General features: G+C 38.9%; 1 protein-coding gene across 1 annotated transcript; it reads right to left on the bottom strand.

Moving 5' to 3' along the window:
* Positions 1–140: 140 nt before the first annotated feature.
* Positions 141–23,483, bottom strand: LOC306755054 (dihydropyridine-sensitive L-type skeletal muscle calcium channel subunit alpha-1-like). The gene is made up of 45 exons (XM_079239292.1): positions 23,004–23,483; positions 21,565–21,670; positions 15,043–15,182; positions 14,739–14,872; positions 14,450–14,602; positions 14,161–14,366; positions 13,932–14,035; positions 13,697–13,842; positions 13,538–13,619; positions 13,283–13,443; positions 12,920–13,145; positions 12,628–12,835; positions 12,313–12,433; positions 12,092–12,206; positions 11,895–11,994; positions 11,745–11,814; positions 11,267–11,399; positions 11,011–11,140; positions 10,860–10,919; positions 10,336–10,442; positions 10,114–10,201; positions 8,958–9,065; positions 8,676–8,728; positions 8,456–8,602; positions 8,089–8,290; positions 7,816–7,974; positions 7,465–7,575; positions 7,295–7,378; positions 5,911–5,958; positions 5,390–5,416; positions 5,179–5,304; positions 5,027–5,092; positions 4,844–4,935; positions 4,604–4,763; positions 4,327–4,454; positions 4,124–4,220; positions 3,778–3,880; positions 3,514–3,615; positions 3,296–3,429; positions 3,072–3,197; positions 2,539–2,747; positions 2,395–2,459; positions 2,154–2,200; positions 1,988–2,062; positions 141–1,618 (listed from the first exon to the last, which is right to left on the bottom strand). Exons 1-45 carry the CDS (start codon positions 23,186–23,188, stop codon positions 1,313–1,315), a joined length of 5,550 nt encoding a protein of 1,849 aa, XP_079095418.1. The 5' UTR covers positions 23,189–23,483; the 3' UTR covers positions 141–1,312.

Here is a 23,483-nt window from a genome sequence, read left to right on the forward strand (position 1 = left end):
ATAGTTTCTATTTTCACACAAACATCTGCAGGGGGAGCTGCAACAGCTTTTCTTACCTTCCCCATCTCCAGATTGCAGTTGACATGGTGTGACCTGCTAGTTTCTACTCAGGAAGAAAGCTAACACACATTTTCTTTTTATTATTTATTTTTTTTAATGGTGAAAACACAAATGTTACATCAACATTAATTTTACAGACTCAGGAGCAAAGGAGAGTTATGGTGGCAGGTCCACTCAAACTAGTAGACTCCAAAACCTTGAAACATAATGTGTGACAGTGAAACACAGGCAGATCAGAGGACACTTAAAAAAACAACAACAAAAAAACAGCCCTCTGGGAAGCCTGTAAACGTTATAGCGTATAACATGAAACAAGTGCAAAAACTGTCTACACATTTATGAATAAAATAATAGACTTTAGTGAGCTTAGAAGCTAAATCAACCATACTCCAGGTATGCCGAAGAATCCTTTTGACCCCTGAGCCGATCCCAACACAGAAACATTACAAATTTATGTAGAAGTAAAACATGAAGCCTGCAGCAGTAGAATGGGAGGTGGAAATAAATCATATCCACTGTTCATTACAATATGGCCTAATCATTTATCACAGCTATGTGTCTGATAATTACGTAATAGATTTAAATGCATTTTCATGCTTGTAAAAGTTTCCACTGTCGACTGCATGCAACAGTGCTTCGCAGAGGAAACCTAGTAAACACAGTGTTAAAGATTACATGACAAAATTCTTGAGCTTGCCTTGTAAGCATCAGAGACCATCTTCAAGTGTTTGTACTTCTCTGGGTCTGGATGCAAAGAAAGTTGTCTCCACAAAGCTGAGTTTTTCTACCACTGCGCTAACTATACTGCAGTACAACACAGACTGCAGCCTTCTTTCTGGACTGAATCAGCCATTATAGACATTTTAGTCACCAGTCGCCACCCTGCCTCCCTCCCTCAGCGAGGCTCCAGTAAGACACTTTGCTCATCCCAATTGGTTGTACCAAAAGTGGAATGATATCCTCAGCAACTGCTACAAAAGAAAGAAGTGCGTCAATGTGTTCACTTTTAGATCAATCAGTGATTTTTTAATCAGTTTTATACATCTGAGGGATGTTGCATCATCAGATGTATTGTTTTGCCCTGGTTCAGGTTCAACCACACTTGGCAATTTATTAAACCCAATACAAACCAGTCTTTAGGCCTTTGAGTTAGGTTTGCAAAAGGAAGGACAAGTTTGGTATCGCGACATGAGGTGACCCCACCTGCTGGTGTCAAAATCCATTTTAACCTCGTAGACTTAAATAACAGCCTCTAAACTCCTGAGTCGGCCCTGTCCTGCTTGTTTTGTATGGGAATTGTGGGAATTGGACGTTTCTTTCTCCTAACAGCGGGTTCAGGCTGTTTTTTTTCCTGTGCAGCCACAGCAGGGGCAGAGGGAGGGTTGGGAACAGGGCGTCTCTTTTTGGCAGAAGGGATGCTGCGTTCCTGGAGCATGTCCTGAGCCACGCCCTCTATTCCAGCAACGGAGCTGTGCAAGGCATCGGCCATTTCCTGTTTAGTTGCATAGACAAAGTCTGGGTCTCTGGCCAAGGAGACTAGACCTCCCTTTTCGAGAGCCTAAGGAAAAGCAACAAGCAGCATTCATATTAACACACTGCTACATTTTCCCATTTTCTTGCATGTAAACAAATTTAAAAGCTAAATGAAGTCTTATAACTTCTTTGCGTAACAATCTCATCACTGTCACGCTTTCCATCCATAAAATCTTACATAAAACTCAACTGGGTGACAACAGATTGGGTCAAATGTTCAGGTGAAAAGCTTTAAGTAGTTTCTCTTTAAAATGTCCTACAAATATAAAACTCAAACACAACTGTGTACAGTTTCGCTCAAGTTAACCTAAATATCAGACTGAAACATGAACCAGTGATGGGCTGTAATTACTAAGTCTGTAGTAATGTTGTTGCCAGTGGTTTCCACACTCACCTCCCTGATAAGCTGGTCGGTTGCTTCATGGGAGCTCAGACTCTGGCTGTCCTCATAATTAGGATCATAAGGAAACTGCATGAAAGACAGAAATTATTTCATTAAATATATATTCTTTTAATTATTTCACGTCACAAATAAGTCAGCCTTTAAATATAATAATCACCTGTGTTTTGTCTGTTCTCACGGTGAAGTTCCACGGCTGTCTGATGTCTGAAAAAGTGGGAATGAATTAATATTGACAAAACAGAAATCCATTAAGTGTCTTTTCTTTCAGTCTCGTGCCATTTTCCACAAAAAGGAATAGTTTAAAGTGAAGTGTGTTCGTGTAGATGTTGCTTTACTTTAGCAAGTGTGCATTTCAAAGTATGTGAGTGTCCTGTAGACGTAGTTTTCTTCTAGCATACCTGGCTCTGCATCTTCACACGGATTGTAAAACTCGTCTGGACTGCCTTCTCGTTGGAAAGAAAACCTAAGTGACAGCAAACTCATCAGGTATAATGATACTACTTGTTGCAATCAAAGTGGAGATGATGTGTGATGACACTCACTCTGCAAAGGCGTTGTTGTTTGTGTTGCTCTTAAGTGAAGCCGTGGGGAAGAAATCTGTATTGGACACCAAGCCAGAAGAATTTGGTGGAGACTCGGGCTGGCTCTCTGAGAACTGGAGGGGCCGCTGGCTTGTCATCTGGGAGGCTTGAGCGTTGACAGGTTCATCGGCGAAGGAGTCTACTCGGTTACCGAAGAGACCGTGTGAACGCTGGAAGTATCAAGCAAATAAAGCGGACATGCAGGTACGGTCCCACATTACACACCACATATAAACAAGTCAGTGATTTACTGCATGTCATGTATAAAGTGCAAGTTTATATGTCAGCTGATGTCACACCAGTGTCAATCCTCACTTTTAAACATAGCACTGAGCATTTATCAGGCATTTGAAAGAAACCCCTTTCCTAAATATTTCCTTCTATTTAACAAAAAAGAAATAATAAAAAGTAACCTTATAATCTCAAATGAAATGATGCCCAGTAATGTTTGTAGAAAAAAAAAGAAGAAACATTTTTCATTCATAGGTTTTCACCTGGTAAATGGTTTCTTCTCCTGCTTCTGCCATGGCTTGGTCCAGTTCTTCCTCATTCTGCAGGTCTCCAGAAATGGTCCTATGCATCTCTGGAGCTGCTTCATCTTCGATACTCCTTAAACCTGCCTGTATAAGTTGGAGGATGTGGAGGGTTGTAACTAGTTACATAAAACACTTCAGGGTTCCATATGTTATTGTCTTCTGTCATGTAATTCGCAGTTCACCTGGATCTCTGGACCGGAAGCACTCTTCTTAGTTGGCCGGTAGCCATAGTACTCCTCCTGACGTTTCATGAACTTACGGAAATGGTCTTGAAGCAGGAAGGTAGAGTAAAACTTTCCCACAGTCACCTCATCATCTGGAAATCACAGCGATGTGTGAGAAATGTTGGATTATATTGTAAAGGTGAAATGTAGCATCTTATTTGTATCTATACACCAACCTCCTATTGGTGGGATGACCTGGTCCAACAGTTTCATACTGGTGCGTTTCCAGATTTGCTTTATTATGGCTCTTAGCTCCTCATTGGCTTGCTCAAAATTACCTATTGGCATCAATTCAAAGAAGCTTTTCAGAATTAAAATACGAGCATAAAAGTAAAAGAAATGCATAAGTTACTTCTGATTATAACATGTAAAAATAAAAATGAAATGAAATTAAAAAAATGAAATCATCTTTATGGTGACTATCATCAGGTTTAACGTACCTTCTGTTTTGATTTTGAGTGCAGTCCTGACCAGAGCAAACAGGGTGGCATTGAAGGTGACAGTGCCATCACTGTTGAGAGGCATGTTCATACCAACCAAGCGCTACAGACAAAAAGAATAAAATAACAAAACACAAGTTTTCCCATGAGAAAAAATAGTTATGTATTGACTATTGATAGACAATGTGCTCTCACACAGATGCAGCTGCAGTTTCATATTTCAAAGTACAGAACATTCACAGCACAGATTCACAAAATTATGCTTGTGTAGGTATTAGAAGAAAAAACTATGAAACTGCGGCCTTTATTTGTACATTTATGATCTTTATTTTTCTCTAACAGATACCTTGCAGGCAGCACGGTGAGGACAGAACTTGCCAAAGCCCAGTGGAGGCTGGATACGTCGCAGCAGTGTCACCACATCTAAATGTTTAATTCTTCCCCTGCTCGATCAGAGAAAGTGTTTATGCTCCACGTTAGATGCACTCAGTTTATTTCACCTTCTTTGATGTGTAACTGCATTAAATGTCTTTTGGTGGTCCTACTCACGTGGCTTCAGGATCATATTCAGCCCAGATCTTCTTAAACTCATCCAGATGGTGTGGACCAAGAAGTGACCAATCACGTGTCAGGTAGTCAAAGTTGTCCATGATGACAGCAACAAACAAGTTGAGGATCTGGAGATGGTTGGAAAAAAAGGAACAATTTATATAATTTTAAAGGACATTTTAAGTTTTTTGATAGTTCTTACAATCTGAATGAATCTGAAAGTTGATAATGCTGATGAAATTCATAAACAGGTGTTAAACATGTGTCTGTTTCTCACTAGGAAGGCACAGAGACAGTAGAAACTGAGGAAGTAGAAGACAGCAAAGTTGGACCCGCAGGTGTACTCTTCTCCTGGCAGGAAATCAGACTTGGGGTCACACTTCTTCCCGTACATTGAAGCCATCATAACTTCCTGCCAGGCCTCTCCAGTCGCACATCTGGACACGTAAGCACACAAATGGTGAGATCTTGGATCAGTTGTTGAACTTGCTAAAAACAGTGATCCCCACGTGCTCACCGGAATAACATCAGAACAGCCTGAGGGAATGTCTGGAAGTTGTTGTTGCGGTTGATTTGGGTGCCGTCCACTAAGGCTACCTTCCCAAATATCTGAAGATTAGAACAATACAAGTCAAACTCTTGCCAAATATCTGAAGTCAATGGCTGTTCTGCACAGAATAAATACTTTATCCCAGGATACCTGCATCCCAATGACAGCGTAGATGAAGAAGAGCATCACAATGAGCAGAGCTACATGTGGAAGAGCCTACAGACAGAAAGCAGCTTGTTCACAAACGCAGTAAAGAACAGAAGAAAAAATAATAACGAAAATAGTGGGAATATTATGAAGACCTGGAAAGACTTGATGAAGGTCCACAGCAGGTTTCGAATCCCCTCTGATCGGTTCAGGAGTTTGACCAGACGCATTACACGGAAGAGTCGGAAGAATGTGATTGAAACGGAAGCGTTTTCAGAGGCCTGTGGACAAAAAGACAGAAACTGATTAATATTAAGGTGAAAACATAAAAACACGACAAATTTAAATCAGGCAGTTTGGACTTACTGCAATTTCTTGCATTGGATTTTTCTCCTGCACAAAAGAATAAGTTGTAAATGTGTTAGCTGTATGTATACTTACCAAAACCATTAATAATAAGATGTTTAATCAGTAGCTGAAACATACTGAGACTGAATAAAACAGGTTAATATTAGAGTCATGTATTTACTTAAGTTACAAAGTTTCCAGATTAAACGTGCTGAACAGCTGCAACTTGCTGTAACCCATGCAAAATAAACTAACTATACTTCATCTACTGCCAAAAACTTTAACATTCTTCACTCAGCCATCACTGTATCTGCAGACAATGTTGAGATGCAGCAGTTTTGCTAACAGTATGAATCATACTGTTGCATGTTATGGCAAACCTCCGGAGGTCTCTTTTCCTCTGAACGATGCAAGAAAAGATAGCAACATGTTTCTTCATCATGTTGAACACCACACGATTCAGTAGTGTACACCTATTGTTTAGTAGAGAAGGTAGTGGAGTGCTCACACAGCAAGGCTCATGCAGTGCAGATATTTACACCACAGCTAGGGTGACAGTACAGTCCTCCACTGGAGGCCAGGGCAGTCTGTGGAGAGTAGACACATGAGGAGAGAGTGCATGGAGCACAGAGGGATTGATGGGGATACAATTTTAAAATTTAGATGAAAAACTAGGAGACTATATTAACTAATAGGATCTGGATGGAGATATTACGACAGTTTTATACGTGGATGAAAATTAGGACAATGCAGTGCAAAAAATGGCAGACAAAAATGACTGGCCAAACAATGTGTGCTGTAAAAATAAATCCCAGACTGATATTGTGCTTTTTAAGGGCTCGCACTACACACAAAAAACACGTTTTACTTTATTAAAAACAGTGTTATTATTTGGTGATTGAGATGGTTCAGAAGTTACAAAAGGCACCAAGGTGAGTGGAAGCAGAGGAGTGAGGAGAAAATGAGCGGCCATATTAAGGTCCCAGTCCTATGAGCTGGTTCTCCTGCAACCATTTAGAGGCTCGGCCATAATTCTCTGACTTAAAATGGAAATAAAACAGTACTCACAAAAAGTTAGGGGAATTTGTCTTTATGTGTGATGAACCTTAAATATGCTTTAACAGGAATGGGCAACTCCAGTCCGACTTAATTCGCAGACTTGTGCAGAGCTTGACATCAAACTCTGCTCATTACTCATGGATCTGAGTCAGATGTGTTGCAGCAGGGAAACTCCCAACACTTACAAGGCTGTTGCCCTCGAGGGCTGGAATTGCCCACCCCTGCGCTATAACCTTTACCAGTGAGCTTAATTTGAAAACATTTCGATGCATACATAGTAAAGTGTTCAAGTGTGCTTAAATATTTATAGCAGAGAATGCTGTTTTCTAATAAGGTAATGAAACATAAACACAAAAAGGAAAAAAATCCAAAAGAAGTGTCAGAACTATGTCCAAATGTTCTGGTTCAATAACAACTTGTATTCAGATAGTCATCTTAATCAAATTGTTGACTTCGTCAGATCAAGATAACACCAAACAAATGAGAAGTTATCAAGACATTGAAATTTTATCTTTATGGGATAGGCTACTTACGACTGTTCTTACTGTTTCTTTTAATACATTGTTTAAAATGAAGGCGTTATCACGGCATGATTCTACTTAAATGTCCCACATTTGTGATGTAATATTAGTGTAGTATCTATGTAATATCAATCTACATAATATCCAGGTAACGTTTTGTGAGTAGTGTATATTCCATCATTCTTAATCTGATCATCCTGCTGGTTGAGGATGCTTACTCTTGGCAAAACAATGATTTAAACAGCGTCTACAATGACAATCTGAAAAGTAGGAATTTCTTTAAGTTTGACAAAACCATAAAAAAAAACAAAACAAAGAAATAAACAAAACAAGAAGTACTCACATCCACTTCACTTAGGATGACATCAACAACGCTACCAATGACAATAACAAAGTCAAAGACGTTCCAGGGGTCTCCAAAGTAACCCTACACAAAGAAACACAGCTTATTGTCACAGAGGGAAATGAGACTGGGTATGTAACCATGACAACGTATAAAACTGGAGTATTTACCTTAGCTTTGAAGGCCATGAGTTTAAGTATCATCTCCACTGTGAAGAGCACAGTGAAGATCAAGTTCAGAGTGTCTGATAGCTTGGTAACATGGTCTGACTGGTTACAGTGCTGTTCAGAGTGGAAAGAAAATTACATTTAATATAATCAAGATGAAACTGATGTTGTTGCTGTGAGCAAATCATAAAAAAATACATATATTGTAATTTATTAGAATTATAAACATTTTTTCTGCTGTAAAATCACTTCCTAGACTATTCTGTCACAACTGTCACAATCAGACAAGTCTTAAAAAATACCAGGTACAATCTTGGAGTTCTTAGGGTTGTAATGAGAATGTGATTTACATACCTGCATCCCCAGACACAAGGTGTTGAGCATAATTAGAAAGAACATGAGGTACTCGAAGTAACAGGAGGTGACTATGTACCAGACCCTGTACTGGTAGGGGTTTTTGGGAATATAACACCTCAGGGGGCGAGCCTTCAGAGCATACTGCACACATTGACGCTGAGGGCAGACAGAACACACATGAGATGTGCATTATGAGAATAACAATTATTCGTGTTACATGATTGTTTCGTGTTTTAGATATTACTAAGAATGGTTTAACTGTCAGTGCACCTGGTTCTTGTCCAGCTCACAGTTCTTATACTCCTGTTCACCCTGCTCTTGGAAGGTGACTATAACAAAACCCACAAAGATGTTCATCATGAAGAAGGCTATGAGGATGATATAGATGATGAAGAAGATGGACACGTCGACACGGTTGTTGTAGACTGGCCCCCTATCTTCTTCAGCTGAGTCTATAGCTCTATATAAGAGTCTGAAAACAAATTAAGCCGGTTAGATCAAAGATCAGAGATAAGGTGACATTTCTGGTCATAGAATTAAGTCCATGTTATTTTGTACTATCACACTATTTATGATGAAATACTAAAACTATTTAAAGATGTAATTTTTCATGGATGGAAACACATTCTGAGCTTACTTTGGCCAGCCCTCAAATGTGGAAACAGTGAAGAGAGCCAGCATCCCGTAGAGCACATTGTCAAAGTTGAAATCGCTGTTGACCCATTCCCGTTTAGCCACCATCGCGTCTTCCAGCGAGTTCTCCATGTGCTTCAAGAAGGATCCCCTGAGAACAGGCACAGTGAGTGTTCACTCTAAAATAGCTCTAACACATGAAATCTTTGACATGGCTTACTTACTGGCATTCCTCTTCGGTCATTTTGGTGGCATCTGTGCAGCTGTAGAATTTACCCTGAGAGAGGAAGGATTATTCACACATTTGATACACAAGCAGCGAGGCTTACATACTTACTAAGGATTAAGTGGAAATATGACCTTGAGAGCATCATATGATAACAAAAATTAACAAAACAAAACAAAATGAAAAATGAAAAAAAAAAACAAAACAAAACAAAACATATATATAAAAATAAAAATAACAATAAAAAAAACTAGACATGTAATGAAAACAGAAATACTACCTTGAAGAGCTGCACTCCTATGCAGGCAAACATGAAATTCAGCAGCATGGTGACCAGAACGATGTTGCCGATTGTTTTGATGGCCACAAACACACACTGTACAACATGCTGGAAAATAATCACACGACAGCCAATAAACACAGAGAATAAAACTAAGTTTTGTTAAAACTGAGTGATTTAAAACTGAGTGATTTCTACTCCACATCTACTTCTAAGCTACATCTGAGGTAACAACATAGCCCCATTTACCCCCCATCTCAAATGACTAACTTTCAGATGGTTTAAAATGGGAAAAAGAAAGAAACAAAACATTAGAAAATATATTTTTAGATGAAAGCAGAAGTCATTTATATTTTCTTTTTTGTGTAATGTGCATGTGTATTATTATTATTATTATTATTTATAATAATAATAATAATAATAATAATAATAATAATAATAATAATAATAATAATAATAATAATAATAATAATAATAATTTGTTTGATAGGGACTGTGCACAATAATGAATAGCTATAGCATCAACACATACTAGATTTGATCTAACAAGCTCATTTTCATCAGTGGCTTTAAGGAAGGTGATGAATAGACAACAGTCCAATAAAACATCAAGTGATGTCCTGATAAACTTTTCACATGGTTACACTAACATGATTTTCAGGCTGAAGGAGGTAAAGCGCTCCAACATTTCACAATACACAAATGAATAACAAATATAACAAAGAAGCAAAAAGTAAGATTACATCTTCTTTTGTTTCCTTATTTGTTCATTATTTTTCCTTCCATTAACAAACGTTTCACTTTGGTGAGGATCTGACTCTAACTTTAGGAAACTCTAAATTAATCTATTTGATTATTTGACTATTTTTTACAAATCAGCTACTTTCCCATAATTACCATGCGATAAGAAAAGGATACTAACTTCTTGTTGATCCCAAAAGGAAATCAGTGTAATTTCACTTCACATTTTATCATAAATCAATTATATGAGTATTTTTTTCTGCAGAATACATTTTTTTTTGTACTTGCATTTTTTTCTTTTATCTATTTATTTGACTTATTATATTACTTTTCATTTATTGAATGATCTGATTGATTGTTGTGATCGGAAACAACAGAAACTTCACAATCAGAATTGATAAAGCATGTGTTATACCTTTAATCCCTTGGCTCGGTTGATGGCTCTGAGAGGCCTCAGCACCCTCAGCACCCTGAGAATCTTCACCACAGAGATAGCGCTGGATCTGCAAACAAAACATTACCAAGAGCAGTCTTGAGCTGTCTACCTTGAAACACATAAAAGGAGTAATCTAGAAAAAAAAAAGCAATAGTTGTGACATTCTCTGTCTATTCTAATGACGTTAAAATGCAAACTCACTCCATCCCCATGGACAGGAGAGACACTCCAACCACAATCAGATCCAGGATGTTGAAAGAGTTACGACAGAAAGAACCCTCGTGCATGAAAGCTCCGTACACTGTCATCTGTCAGTGCCATAGTGCAGTGAAACACAATGAGACTGAATCCACATGGTGTTATGCTTTAAAAACATATGCATGTGCTGAACTATGGCTAATAGTGAATTTGATCAACTTTGGGCAAGCCAACTGACTGAGGGTGGTACAGGCGGAGCAACAATGGCAGCAATTACAGCTTCTAAAATGTGAGAAAACCTTGAGACATCTTCTACTTTAAACCATTGGTTAATCATTTGATCAAATATAATGCTTTATATAAAAAGTAATAGAAATGGTTGGTTTAACTTGTACTGTTGGATATGTGTTGGTATTTCTGCTGATATTTTTCATTGGGGCCACCGAACTGTGATGTTTGTATTGGTGTCAGAAAAATGAGTATAAGTATTAAATGATGTACAGCACATTAGTTATTGCTGTATGTACCTTCAGTACAATCTCAATGGTGAACACAGTTGTAAAGACAATGTCAGCGTAAGCCAAGATCTGAAAAAGAGGCATAGAAAACCAATTGTTGACTTTTGGCCTTATTTAAAACAGTTCCTATCCAGTATGTTGAGGTAAACTTGGGTGTCACCTGGTTTCTGTAGGACTTTGGATCAATCGGGTCCTCAGCTGCCAGCGAGATGGAGGAGAGCAGGATAAACAGGAGGATTAAGTTGGTGAAGGAGGAAGCATTGATGATCTTGTAGCAGAGCTTACGGAACCTAAAACCAAAGAATAGACAGGTGTAAACACACACAGGCACAAATATCTTTATTTGTGGCTATACTTTCCCAGAATATATGTGTGGATCTTCTCATTTGTGTTGTGCAGAGTAACAGTCAAATTACTTGTTCTGGGGTCCAAAAATGAAAAAGGAGCTGGCTTCAGGCAATGGAACTGCTTCTTCCTTTAGCTGCAGGTCCGCCATTGGTCGGGGCCGAGGGCTGATCGGGATTTCCGGCTCTTCCTCCTCGTCATCACCTGTCATGCAGAAAAACAGACTCAAATATGTACAGTGTACTAAAAACTCATTCAGTAGGGACATCCAACCAAAATTCAAAGCTCAAAACGAATAATTTTACAGGCTTTATATGGTGCCTCCCAAACTCCTCCGGGAGTGATGTGAAAATAGCTTTAGACTCCCAAGTACAACTCAAGGAATGGGCTGAGTCAAGTAGTGATGATGGGTGACTTTATTTGCGCTTCAGCACAGCCAAAACAGCCGGTGTAAAGTAATACATACGCCTGCCATTAATGGCCTCTTTCTGTGACATCACTGAGACATAAAAAGAGAAATATAAACGTGTTTCTGTTTGTTCATTTTACCTGGAAAATCAGCAGGTGGAAATGGATCTTTCACTTCATTGACATTGGACTCAAACTCATCAACTTTGAGCTGGAAAAAAAAAAGATATGTGTGTATCAAAGATAATTTAGCTCCATAAGGTGTAATTTAATGCCAGACACAACATTAACCTTGGCTGTGGTTGGCATGCCCTCTATCTTGGTCCTCTGCTCTGCCAGTTTCTTTGCTATCCTTTCTCTTTCCTCATCAGTCTTCTCAGGCATCTTGGATCTGGATGGTAAAAAAGAAAGGGATGAGGGAAAAAAAAAGCAGCAATGCACGACACATCAATCCCTCTAAATTGTGCCAAAGGAATTCTTTTATTAACCTCAGCAGCTTCTTCCTCATCTTCTCCTCTGCTTTTTCTTTCTGGGCTGAAGTCAGACTCTCAGCCTCAGCAAGGTTATCCACAGCGATGGCCAAGAAGACATTGAGGAGGATATCTGTTTGTATCAGACTCAGGAAACAACAACCTCAGTGGATGGCATCCTTGCCTTAAATACAATTTATTCATTTCAAGAAGACATTTGTGAATGTTTGGAAGGATACAGTTTCCACAGACGAAAAGGATGATAAAGTAGATGGAAACCAGGATGCCAGGTATGACGGGCCCTCCATAAGCCATAATGCCATTGTACATGATGTTGGTCCATTCCTCTCCTGTGAGGACCTGAGTAATAACATAAAAGAAGGAAGAGAATGTGTAAACACTGGTAAGCATGTGGAATTGCAGCTGCCATAAAAAAATTAGTTCAATATGAGACTATGGATCATCTAAATCTAATTTAAAACAAGATAACTTATTATGAGGAACTTACCAGTAGAAATTGAATAAAATGTGATTTAAATATTCTAGATTCCCACCTGGAATACACTGATCAGGGCCTGAGGGAAGTTGTCAAAGTTACTACGACGGGCTCGGTGGTCGTTAAAGTTGAATTTCCCTCCAAACACCTGCATTCCAAGAAGTGAGAAGATGACTATAAAGAGGAAGAGGAGGAGAAGGAGCGAGGCAATGGAGCGAACTGAATTGAGGAGAGAGGCCACAAGATTGCTGAGAGACTTCCAGTATCTAAAAAAAATAGTTAAAAGATGTTTTAATGATCATTTATTTTGCATCACTTAAACTTGTGCAACATGGAGGAACTAGACTCACTTTGTGACTTTGAGGATCCTCAGCAACCGGATACACCTGAGCACGGAGAAACCGAGGGGAGACACGGCTCCTGCTGACAGCATGATCATCTCCAGGATACCACAAAGCACCACGAAGAAGTCAAACCGGTTAAACAGAGACATGAAATATGCTCTAGGTCCCAGAGCGTACATCTTCAGAAACATCTCAATGACAAACAGCACCAGCAGAACACGGCTAGCCACATCTGTTCAATGAAAAAAGAAGCAAAGCAGGTTATTCTAACAGCAACTAATGACGTTTATGGGGGAAAACAGTAAACAAGGGTGGACGGATGATTTATTTTTTTTCAATTTTTTTTATTTTTTAATGGATAATAATCACCTTGGAATGCGGTCAGCCAACCTGGCTGGTGGTGGTATTCTGTGGCTATAGTCAGAGTGTTGAGGAAGACGAGGAACATCACCAGCCAGTAAAAAGACTTTGTTTTCACGTATACCAGACTCTTCATCCTGAAGAAACGGTTCCAGCGACGGGCCAGACGGCTAAACACAGAAAAAAAAGCTCAAGCTTAGTGTGCCAAGTGGCCAAGAATATTTCATGTTAGCATTAATTATACTTCCAGAACCGTAGACTCACTAGTAGTAAACAATACGACTCTTGCCCTCCAGGTCATACAGACTATCTGTGTCAGAATCTCCACTGGTCAAAGGCAGCAGACCTGACATGATAACAAGAGTTTAAGTTTAACAGTTTCTCTACGGTAACCCAGATGCTGAGGTAGTTCATAGAGCTGACCTTTGCCCTCTCTGTCAGCATCCAGTACTTCAGCATGAGTGATCCACTCCATGTAGCCATGAAGGTCTTCATCCAGCTGCTGACGCTCTCGCAGCTTCTGGAACTCTCCCCGTGATCTGGCTTTCTCGCGCTCTTTGGTAAACTCTCTTTGTGGAACCGAATAACCAAATAGTCCATCAGAAAAAGTGAAACAAACACAAGTAACCATAGGCTGTGTGAATAAGAGTTGCCTTACCCACTGAGCACACCCAGAACTAGATTGAGCACAAAGAAGGAGCCCACTAGAATAAGCGGGACAAAGTAAAGCCACGGCCATTCGTTCCCAATGGCGTCGTTGACCTGGGAAACAACTCAAGTCAGTCAGCTTAAATGATTGGCATATAAATAATCATCTAACGTGATGGCAGTAGATGATGTTATGTTGTGGTAAGCATCACAAACCATCCCAGTATTAAATCACTGACCCAGTACAACACTTTGGTCCATCCCTCCATGGTGATACACTGGTATATTGTCAGCATGGCAAAGCCAATGTTATCAAAGTGGGTGATACCATTGTTGGGACCCTCCCAACCAGGCCGACACTCAGAACCATTGATAATGCAGCGGCGTCCATTACCTGCTTGTGCACATGGAGCAGGCAACTCACCTTCTGCTGTTGCATAGATCTCTGTGGGGGAAGACAAAAAAGATCAGTTTAAAGCATCTTAACTTACACACTTAGGTTCTTTTGTTGAGATGTTTTATACGCACCTGTGCCCGTGTAATAGCACGTCTTGTGCATTTTGCATTTAAAGAGTTCCAGTCCCATAATGGCATAGATAGTGACCAGCAAGAAGACCAGCAGGGCGATGTGCAACAGAGGTAGCATGGCTTTGAGGATGGAGTTCATCACCACCTGCAAGCCTGAGTGGGAGCAACAGAAGATCTCAGCACTATTTCCTCACAAATAATGTAAAGTATTGCATATTCAGACAGATCGAACAGTATTACAGAGAAGCAAATGTATGCAGGATGTGTAGTTTAGTAAACAGGCTCTTACTGGGGACTCCAGAAACAAGGCGGAGGGGTCTCAGTACTCTGAAGGCTCTGAGTGCCTTCATGTCAAACCCCCCACCCTTCTCCATTGGCACTCCTGCTATCTTATTTATGGTATCCACCGCAAACGTGAAAAGACTGCAGGATAAAATAATGAAGCTGTTGCAAAACTGTTGCCTTGTAACAAAATGAGCTTTGATGACAGTGACATTCAGTTTTTTTTTTCCTTTAGCATTTTAACTCTTCAAACTAATAATTCAAAATGTTGCTGCGTCAGGTATCCAGCTGCAGCTCAAAGCTCATCTTACCCCATGAAGACGATGACAAAGTCCAATATGTTCCAACAGTTCCGTAAATAGGCTCCTTCATGAAACACGAGCCCATACGCCACAATCTTCAAAAAGCACTCTAACGTGAAGATGACCAGGAAGATATACTCCAGACTTTCCTGTCGTAAGACGAGCAGATCAAGCATGAGGAATAATAACAGATTGCACTTTCCGGCACTCCTTGAACACGAAACTGAAAACTTATTTGCTCTTTTCCCCCTTTTGTTGTTGCTGTACAGTCTTGCAGTGATGTTGTGTGTCCTTCTGAAAACTTAAACCACTGGAGGTCAGCAAAGGCTGGATTTCAGAAGGTGTTCAATTACCTGCTGAGGGACTTTCTAGGTGCTAACAGCAAAACAGTTCCTAGTATCAAATAAATTGATCTTGTTTTGTGGCATGCAGTGTAATGTTCATTCTAATCAAATATGACTTTGAGAAATTCGAGAAACAAATGGAATAACTCACTTAGCAACTTTGCTTAGAACAGGTTAACATGTGAAATATTACATTGGTTGAACAAAAGCATGTATGTTTTAAATTGTTACTGTCAATATGTAGGACAAATACAGTACTGAGTCATTTTTTCTTCAGACTTGATATCAATATGATGGCAAATGACACCCACACCTTTTCCCGCCACCATTACAATGGAAAGTTGATTTCCAGTGCACTGCTGATTATACTTGATGCTGTTTTTTTCTTTTTTTTAAACATTACAGCTGAACAATGTTAAGTTGATCAAATCAGTTAAAACCACCAAGTCTAAAATCACAACAAATATACAAACATTTAGACTTAAATTGAACAGAAAAACAAGGTTAGCTGCACTTCGACACTGTAGTGTGTCAATGTTACAACCCATCATAGTTTTAAATGTATAAGTGTGGTTACGAGAGGCGTCATTTGTGGACTCTTGTGACACCATCTTGGCTGCCCTACATCTGACAGCAACAGGAGGGCAAACCAGCTCTTCTTACATTTTTCACCTCTGAGGAATGGTCGTAAGAAGTGAGAAGGTTTTGGAGGGAGGCTGGTGAGTGAAAGCAAAGGTGGATAAGACATGGGGTCCAATTTGGGTCCCTGCTGATTCTGAGTGGCAGCAGGCAAAATGAGTGTGTATCAACAAAAGTATGTTCATTTTCACCTTGCGAAGAGTTTATTGGAATAATATATAATAGATGGAGATAAGAGTTGGGTTTATAAAAACCTACTGTAGCCCATGTTATTGGCATCTTACAATAACATTTGAAGAAACTTTGGTAACAACAACAGCCTTAAGCATTTCTCTCTGTTGCCCCTAAACTGCATTTAAGCTCTGGAAGTTTGCAAGGGTCTTATTTATTGATTTATTTTTGTTTTTGCAATGGCAGATTTTAGTTTAGTCGAATAGGCTACAGGACTGTTTTTGTACTAGAAAACCAAAGACTTTTTGCGTTATTCCTAGAAACATTTTCTTCTAAAATGACTAGTTGATCCACTGATTAAATTTTTTTAACTATATGATGCCAAACCAAATGCACCGTATTTGATACTTACAATTTTGGAGACATTTTGCATCCCTTTAATCAAAACCCTGTTGTACACCATCAGATACTGGTCTTGTGCACTGTGGTTGACACCAAAAAGCAAAAGACTACATTACAATAATTTTGATCTATCACATGGTGATAAATTGTAAAAATACCACAAAATAAATTGTTTTGTTTTTTTTCCCCAGATTTTGTTAAAGGGTTTTAAAAAAAAGACTTTTTTTCTACAGTTGTTGTTAGGTTGGGCTTTAAAGGGTTCATACACAACATCTCCAGGACAGAGGCAGAAAACAGGTAAAACAGAACAGAACCTTTTTCGTGTTCTACTGTAAGGATGTTATTTTCCTTACAGGCTTTAACCTAAGACACTACGCCTGTAAAAAAAAAAACCCTGTGAAATCTGTTTGGTGAGTGACAGTTTAACACTAGTTAATCTGTTTATAAGGTCACACCAAACACAACCAATCTGTCCAACTGAGGGGAACCACATAGAACCCATCAGTGAACTAGAAAGCAGCAAACGGCGATTAAGGCCCTCGCATCTACGGCGCTACTCAGCCTATTGGCACCACCTTCCTTGACAACGTCCCCCCCATGATTCTCTCACCCTCACTCCAAATCAGGTCATTTAGGCTTTAAAACAAGGGACTGTCTCCAGGGGGTGGAGCTGTCATATAGACACTTAATTGTGGTCAGCATTGTACTAAACTGACCCAATGCCAGCTTGGTGCAGATTGTGTGTTGTAATCATTCATTCATTAACCTAAATCCAATGAAGGGAAGCTTCATGGGCGTACCCAGCGGTCTTTGGCAGGGTACACCATGGACAGCTCACCAGTCCATCGCAGGGCCACACAGAGACAATCACTAACGCTGCTCACACTCATTCCTAAGGGCAATTTATAGTAACCTATTAACCTAGGAGGAAGCTGGAGAACCCACACATACACAGGGAGAACATGCACACTTCACACACTGCCCAAACCTTGCCCCAGCGAAGGATCGAACCAGCAACCTTCTTGCTGTGAGGCCACAGTGCTAACCACAGCAGCCCAGATCGGGTGTTGTATATCAGAGACAAATAGCGACCTTGCTAATTTAAAATCCAGTTATTGACTTGCAGTTGGGTTCAGGATGGGACAGGCATCATATGTACCAATTTAGCAGCAAATATGTTGTGTTTATGTAGCAGTTGTATGAATTTGTTGTTGATGGCGAGACATCAAACTTTGAGACCCTGCCCCTCTTACACTCTTTAAGTTACATAAACAATTAGCACAATTTTTGATCACATATGCCTCCTGAGTGTCCAGAGCAATTTTGGTGTCAGTTGGATAAAAGGATGAGCTCGTTAAATGTGTGGCAAAGAATATGCCCAAATTTACCCCCAAAAAATGGCACCTTCTTCAAAATGGCCGACTTCCTGTTGAAATTAGCCAATCAGTCTAAGAGGCTTTTGTGTCGGTCTTGGCAGGAAGCTTTTGTATACCAAATTTCATGCATGTCAGTTAATTGAGTGGGGGGCTAATCGATTGAAATATTGTAGGTGGCGCTTACCATCCATATTGGGACTTATTAAAGATGTTACTCCATGACTCAGTTAACACCATGACTGTCATCATGGAGATTAAAGGTTTTATGGCTTGGTTACAGGTACTTCCTGTTTCATAGCATTAGAGCATCATTCACCATGGTTACCTTTGGTGTATCAACTTGAGTTCTTAATTGTGGCATCCTAAAAGGGTTCGACATGTTGTAAAGAATTTTCAGGTGTTTGGGTATGATTGCTGACGAGAAGGACCACTCCATGTGAAAAATAAGTATTTCCTGTTGGAAGTGGGCGGGCTTTATACTAAAACTGGAAATGGTCATGTCAAGTTTTTCAGGACCAGGCCGGGATTAATTCCTGCAAGTTTTATGGTGACTGGATAAAAATTGAGAGATTTATGGTAAATTATGATGTCATGGTGGCATATGGAAGTTTGCCATGACGGCACGGTCACACCGTGCATCGTAGAGCAACCCTTTTCGCTGAAACTCTTCACCAACATGATTTCTGCTGTCTGACTCAATTAGAACTTGGTGGTGTGCACAAAGCCAGAGAAATGGGTGTTTGAGTAAAAAACAACACTTCCCGCTGCCAGGGGGCATGGCTAATCGATAACAGAATTATTGACATTTAGATCTTTTCAGGACGGGACTACCATCATATCTAGAAAATTTGTTGCAGATATGTTGTGTTATGTGGGAGTTATACCAACTTAGTTTTTCATGGCGAGACATCAAACTTAGAGGCCCCGTCCCTCCTTTGCACTTAGAGTTATATAAATGATTAGCCCAACGTTTAATCACACATGCCTCCTGAGAATAATGACCCATTTTGGTGTCAGTTGGATGAAAGCCCTAGGACGAGTTAGTTCAAATACAAGGTGAGTAAAACACCAAAATGGTGACTTTGACCTAATATGGCCGCCTTCCTGTCGACTTTTCACCATGACGTTAAAAGGCTTTTTTGCTTGTTCTTTCATGTAGAACATGTGTGTCAATTTTCATGAAGATTGATAACATGCACCGGCGGGGCACTAAAAATAGGTGGTGCTCATGTTCAATTTTGTCTGAATAATCCCGAGCACCCCAAAATCTAAAATTTTTCACATTGCAACAGGGGGGTAGGAAAAATTTGGTGAATTTTGGAGCATGTTAAGGCCCCCAAAAATGCAATTAATTTGCGCAGAGAATAATGTTGTGAACAATTTCAACACAATAGGGCCCGATCTATACATTGTATAGCTTGGACCCTAAAAAAAAGCTTGCATTTCAATAGGCCTTCACCTCAATGCTCATGGCTAATTAGAGCTGTTATTGCTGTTTGTTGTAACATGTGGCTACTAGTATAGGATGAATAGCTTTATCTTTAGTGCTTTTGCCACAAATAGATGCCTTGGTGCCAAGCAAAATGGATGTAATGTATATATGTGTGTACATGTGTATGTATATATGCATATGTGTACATCAATCAATAAACCAATCAAACTTTATCTGTAAAGCACTTTTTATACAATCAGCAGCAGAAAGTGCTTTAAATAATAATAATGATGAAAAACATTTTTGCATGATAAAATAAAACACACCAAAGTATTCATTTAAAAACACACACCACACGCACCCCCAGCCACCCATGGCAACAACCCTGCAGACCAGGCAGGCAAACCCCCTGGTTTATATATCTATATATATATAAATATATATATATATATATATATATATATATATATATATATATATATATATATATATATATATATACAAAGACTTTATTAAGTTTTATATATATATGTATATATATATATATATGTATATATATATATATATATATATATATATATATATATATATATATATATATATATATATATATATATATATATATATATATATATATATACATATACAAAGACTTTATAAAGTTTTATATATATATGTATATACATATACATATATATATATATATATATATATATATATATATATATATATATATATATATATATATATATATATATATATATATATATACAAAGACTTTATAAAGTTAATGCAAGTAAAATCTGATACTAAAACAAAAATAAATAAACAAAATTTTCAGTTAAAAGCTAAGCTAAAAAGGTGGGCCTTGAGCCTGTTTTCACAAACACCAGTCTCTGCGGCTCTGAGGTTCTCTGGCAGGTTGTTCCACAGTTGAGGACCGTAATGGTGAAACAAAGCCTCACCATAAGTTTTACCTATCAGTTTAGGAACAATTTAGAAGCCGGTACCAGAAGACCTCAGGGTCCATGAGGCTCACAATTTAAGAGAAGGTATGATAAATAAGAAGGCCCAAGACCATTCAAACATTCATAAACAATTGAAAGACCTTTAAAATCATAAGTACATGATTTTATACATGAGTATGTGTACGTGTTTATATTAATCTATTTGTTTTTCTGTATTGATTTTTTTTTTTTGACTGATAATTAAGGGATTAATGAAACAACTGCAAGGAGGATAAAATTCTGATTATAAAGGTGGTGGTGTGAAGAAATAAGTTTTTGCTTCATCCTGCTCCTTTTCAGACTTGCCAGTAACTGTTACGTTTTCTTTAATTTGTTGATTAATTTCTCATGTTTGTTTAGAATAAAGAAATATTAATCAATCAAATCAATCAATAGTAGCCTTGAAGACTGGACTTGGTTTAGTCTTTTTACAGAGAATTATGATAATTTTTTCAGTGATTTTATAGCAGCAGCTTTTTTTTTTTCTTCTTTTTCCCATTTTTGTTTAGCAGATTTATTTAGTGACCAGTGGTGTTGAGCAGGACTGCACATGTTGTGGACACTTTATAATTTATGCAAACCTAAATAATCCTTATGTTGTGTAAACTAACAGAAAACACAGCCAGATGTCAAACACCAGTTTGTTTACCCTGAAAAAGTCCTGCACTGCTTTGATTTTAAACCAGAATATAAAAACAACATATCCATAACTATGGGCAACCTGCTGTTATTCAGTAAACTTATTCATAAACTTATTCACCCATGTGATCTATTCTCAGACATCTGAACTATTACATCTTTACCAATCGGTAAAGAATGAGAAGATGACGGTTGAAGGATGAGCGAATGGCACAATTGTTTGATGACTGTTCATCAGCTGCACAGATGGGACTCCAAATAAAGCACTGAGTTGTGTCTGGAGTTATTTAAATGGGGTTTGGCCCTTAGAGCAATGAGCAGCTGGAAGCCGTAGTCATGAAGTATCACACTTTACTGGCTCAAAGCCCTGGTAGTGCTCAGCAAATTAAAATGATCTCAGTTTGATCAACACTGTTGCAAACGGAAAAATACTGGACAAAAATAACCTTCATCCATTTATCCACGGATTCTCACATAGACATGTGTGATACATCAAACAAAGGGTTTGTTTTTAAGCTTACCAAACTGGAGTTGGTGTTATTGCTGTCCTCTTCAGGCATGGGCAGGAACACAGCCAAAGCCACACAGTTTGCAAAGATGGTTAATAAGATGATGATTTCAAAGGTTCTGGATGGAAAAAACTTAGAATCATAACACAAGGCAGAAAGCCCCAAAATTAATGCCAACTTAGATTTATAAATTATATGGAAAATAACTTTTTCTCCTAATTAGAGTGAAAGATTGAAGATAAGTTTATTTAAATGAGTCATTCTGTGATTTTTCTGATACAGTGCAACAAACTACATGTAAAAGTTCTGCAGCACTAATCAGTGGCTTTAAATCCTGCCTGAAACATCATCCCTAAAACTACCCCTGAGAAGTTGGCGAAGCTGTCACCGTTAATGTAATCCTGTCTGCTGTGCCGCCTCATTCTCATCCATAGGGGGCTCTGCTAGAGAATTCCCCTGCCAGGTCAGCATCATGTCTCTCTGTGATGTCGTGAGACAGCTGCAGGGCCCAAGAATATGACAAATCATTTAAACATGCACTACTCATTAGGGGAAGATGTTTGGTCATAATGTTCAATGCTCGTTTTTATATTTGAGTCTGTGAGCGCCAAAAATGTACAAAAGGAGTTTCTGTGATACGATTTCTGTGAATTTGAACTCCTTGCAGCATCCAAACCCAGTAACGTACCAATGTGATTAATATTCAAATGTAAACAAAACACACTGGCCAAAAATATGGCAACAAAACACAGTAACATTAATTTTAAACACTATTTACACCATGACAATCTAATAAAGTATAGTCAAGTTTATATATAATCATTTTCAAATACGGTATGATAAAGCTGTCACCACAAGACACATACAGCTAACTTGTTCAATTCTAGACTAAAATTTTGTATGGTCCATGGACACGAGGCCAAAAGGAGGAAAATCCTTTACTCACAAACACAGCATATGTTTAGTTACAGAGCTCTTATGAATTGTTTTTATTTAAGGCACCATTGTACATGTATGTATATGTATATGTATATGTACATGTATATGTATATGTATAGATATACTGATATAAATGCATTAGACAAAAAGATATTCAGATCCCCAAATAGAAGTGATCAGATGAATCCCAATTTGCTCCATCTGAAAATCAAGCACTGATACAACCCAGGAACATGACAAGTATTTACACTGCAATGATCACCTCGCCGCAGATCATAGAGATTTGTCCTAAGCATGCACAGCACAGGTGAATAACGTAGCTGATAATTCACTGCCCTTCAGAGACAATCCCTGTCCATCCTTTCTGTATGTGTTCTCAACCGCGTGATGTATGCATGATGTAATAACTATATAATACCTTGATATTGTTATACACTCTGTAATTAAGAGTAAAACCCATATAAATAGTGCAAATACAGCCGATGTACATACACATAAGTTAAAAAGGATACTTCCACTCCACAATGTTGATGCAGGCCTTGCGGAAGGGGTTTTTGAGGGTGAAGAGGAAGAGGGATCTTGCGGGGCGAGGATTACCCCCGGTGGCCTGAAGCTTCTTCAGCTTCTCCCTTTGCTTTCTCTTCAGTTCCTCCTCGTTCATGATGACCGGCTTGGCTGCCTCTGCGTTGGTCGCCATCCTGATGCCCCCACCTGACACAAACTCCCAGTTCCAGAAAAATGGGACCTCTCAGTGTAAAATCCGAATGTTTACTGGATTGTAACTCCTTCCTGTGAAGATGTCAGAGCTGCAGACCAGCCGATCTTATGCAGATTCCCACGCCACCGTTTCCCCCCTCTTCTCCTCTTCCTCTCACTTTGTTTCCCTCAAGCAGGGCCACAGACCTCTCCTCCCGCCTGAGGGCCTCTGACAGAAAAAGCTAAACTCGGCGGAGAAAAATAACAGGAGCCCAGAGTAGCTGGAGGAGCAGTTG

Source organism: Telmatherina bonti (genome assembly GCF_933228915.1).
Source record: "Telmatherina bonti genome assembly, chromosome: 4".
NCBI lineage: Eukaryota > Metazoa > Chordata > Actinopteri > Atheriniformes > Telmatherinidae > Telmatherina > Telmatherina bonti.

Bases quoted from the DNA above. Each gene is read 5' to 3' on its own strand.
- LOC306755054 (XM_079239292.1), bottom strand. From the start codon at position 23,188: ATGGCGACCAACGCAGAGGCAGCCAAGCCGGTCATCATGAACGAGGAG. The intron at 13,444-13,537 runs GTGAGTCTACGG...TTCTGTGTTTAG, and splicing joins AGTCGTATTGTTTACTACTA to CCGTCTGGCCCGTCGCTGGA. The intron at 1,619-1,987 runs GTGAGTGTGGAA...GCTTTTCCTTAG, and splicing joins CCGACCAGCTTATCAGGGAG to GCTCTCGAAAAGGGAGGTCT.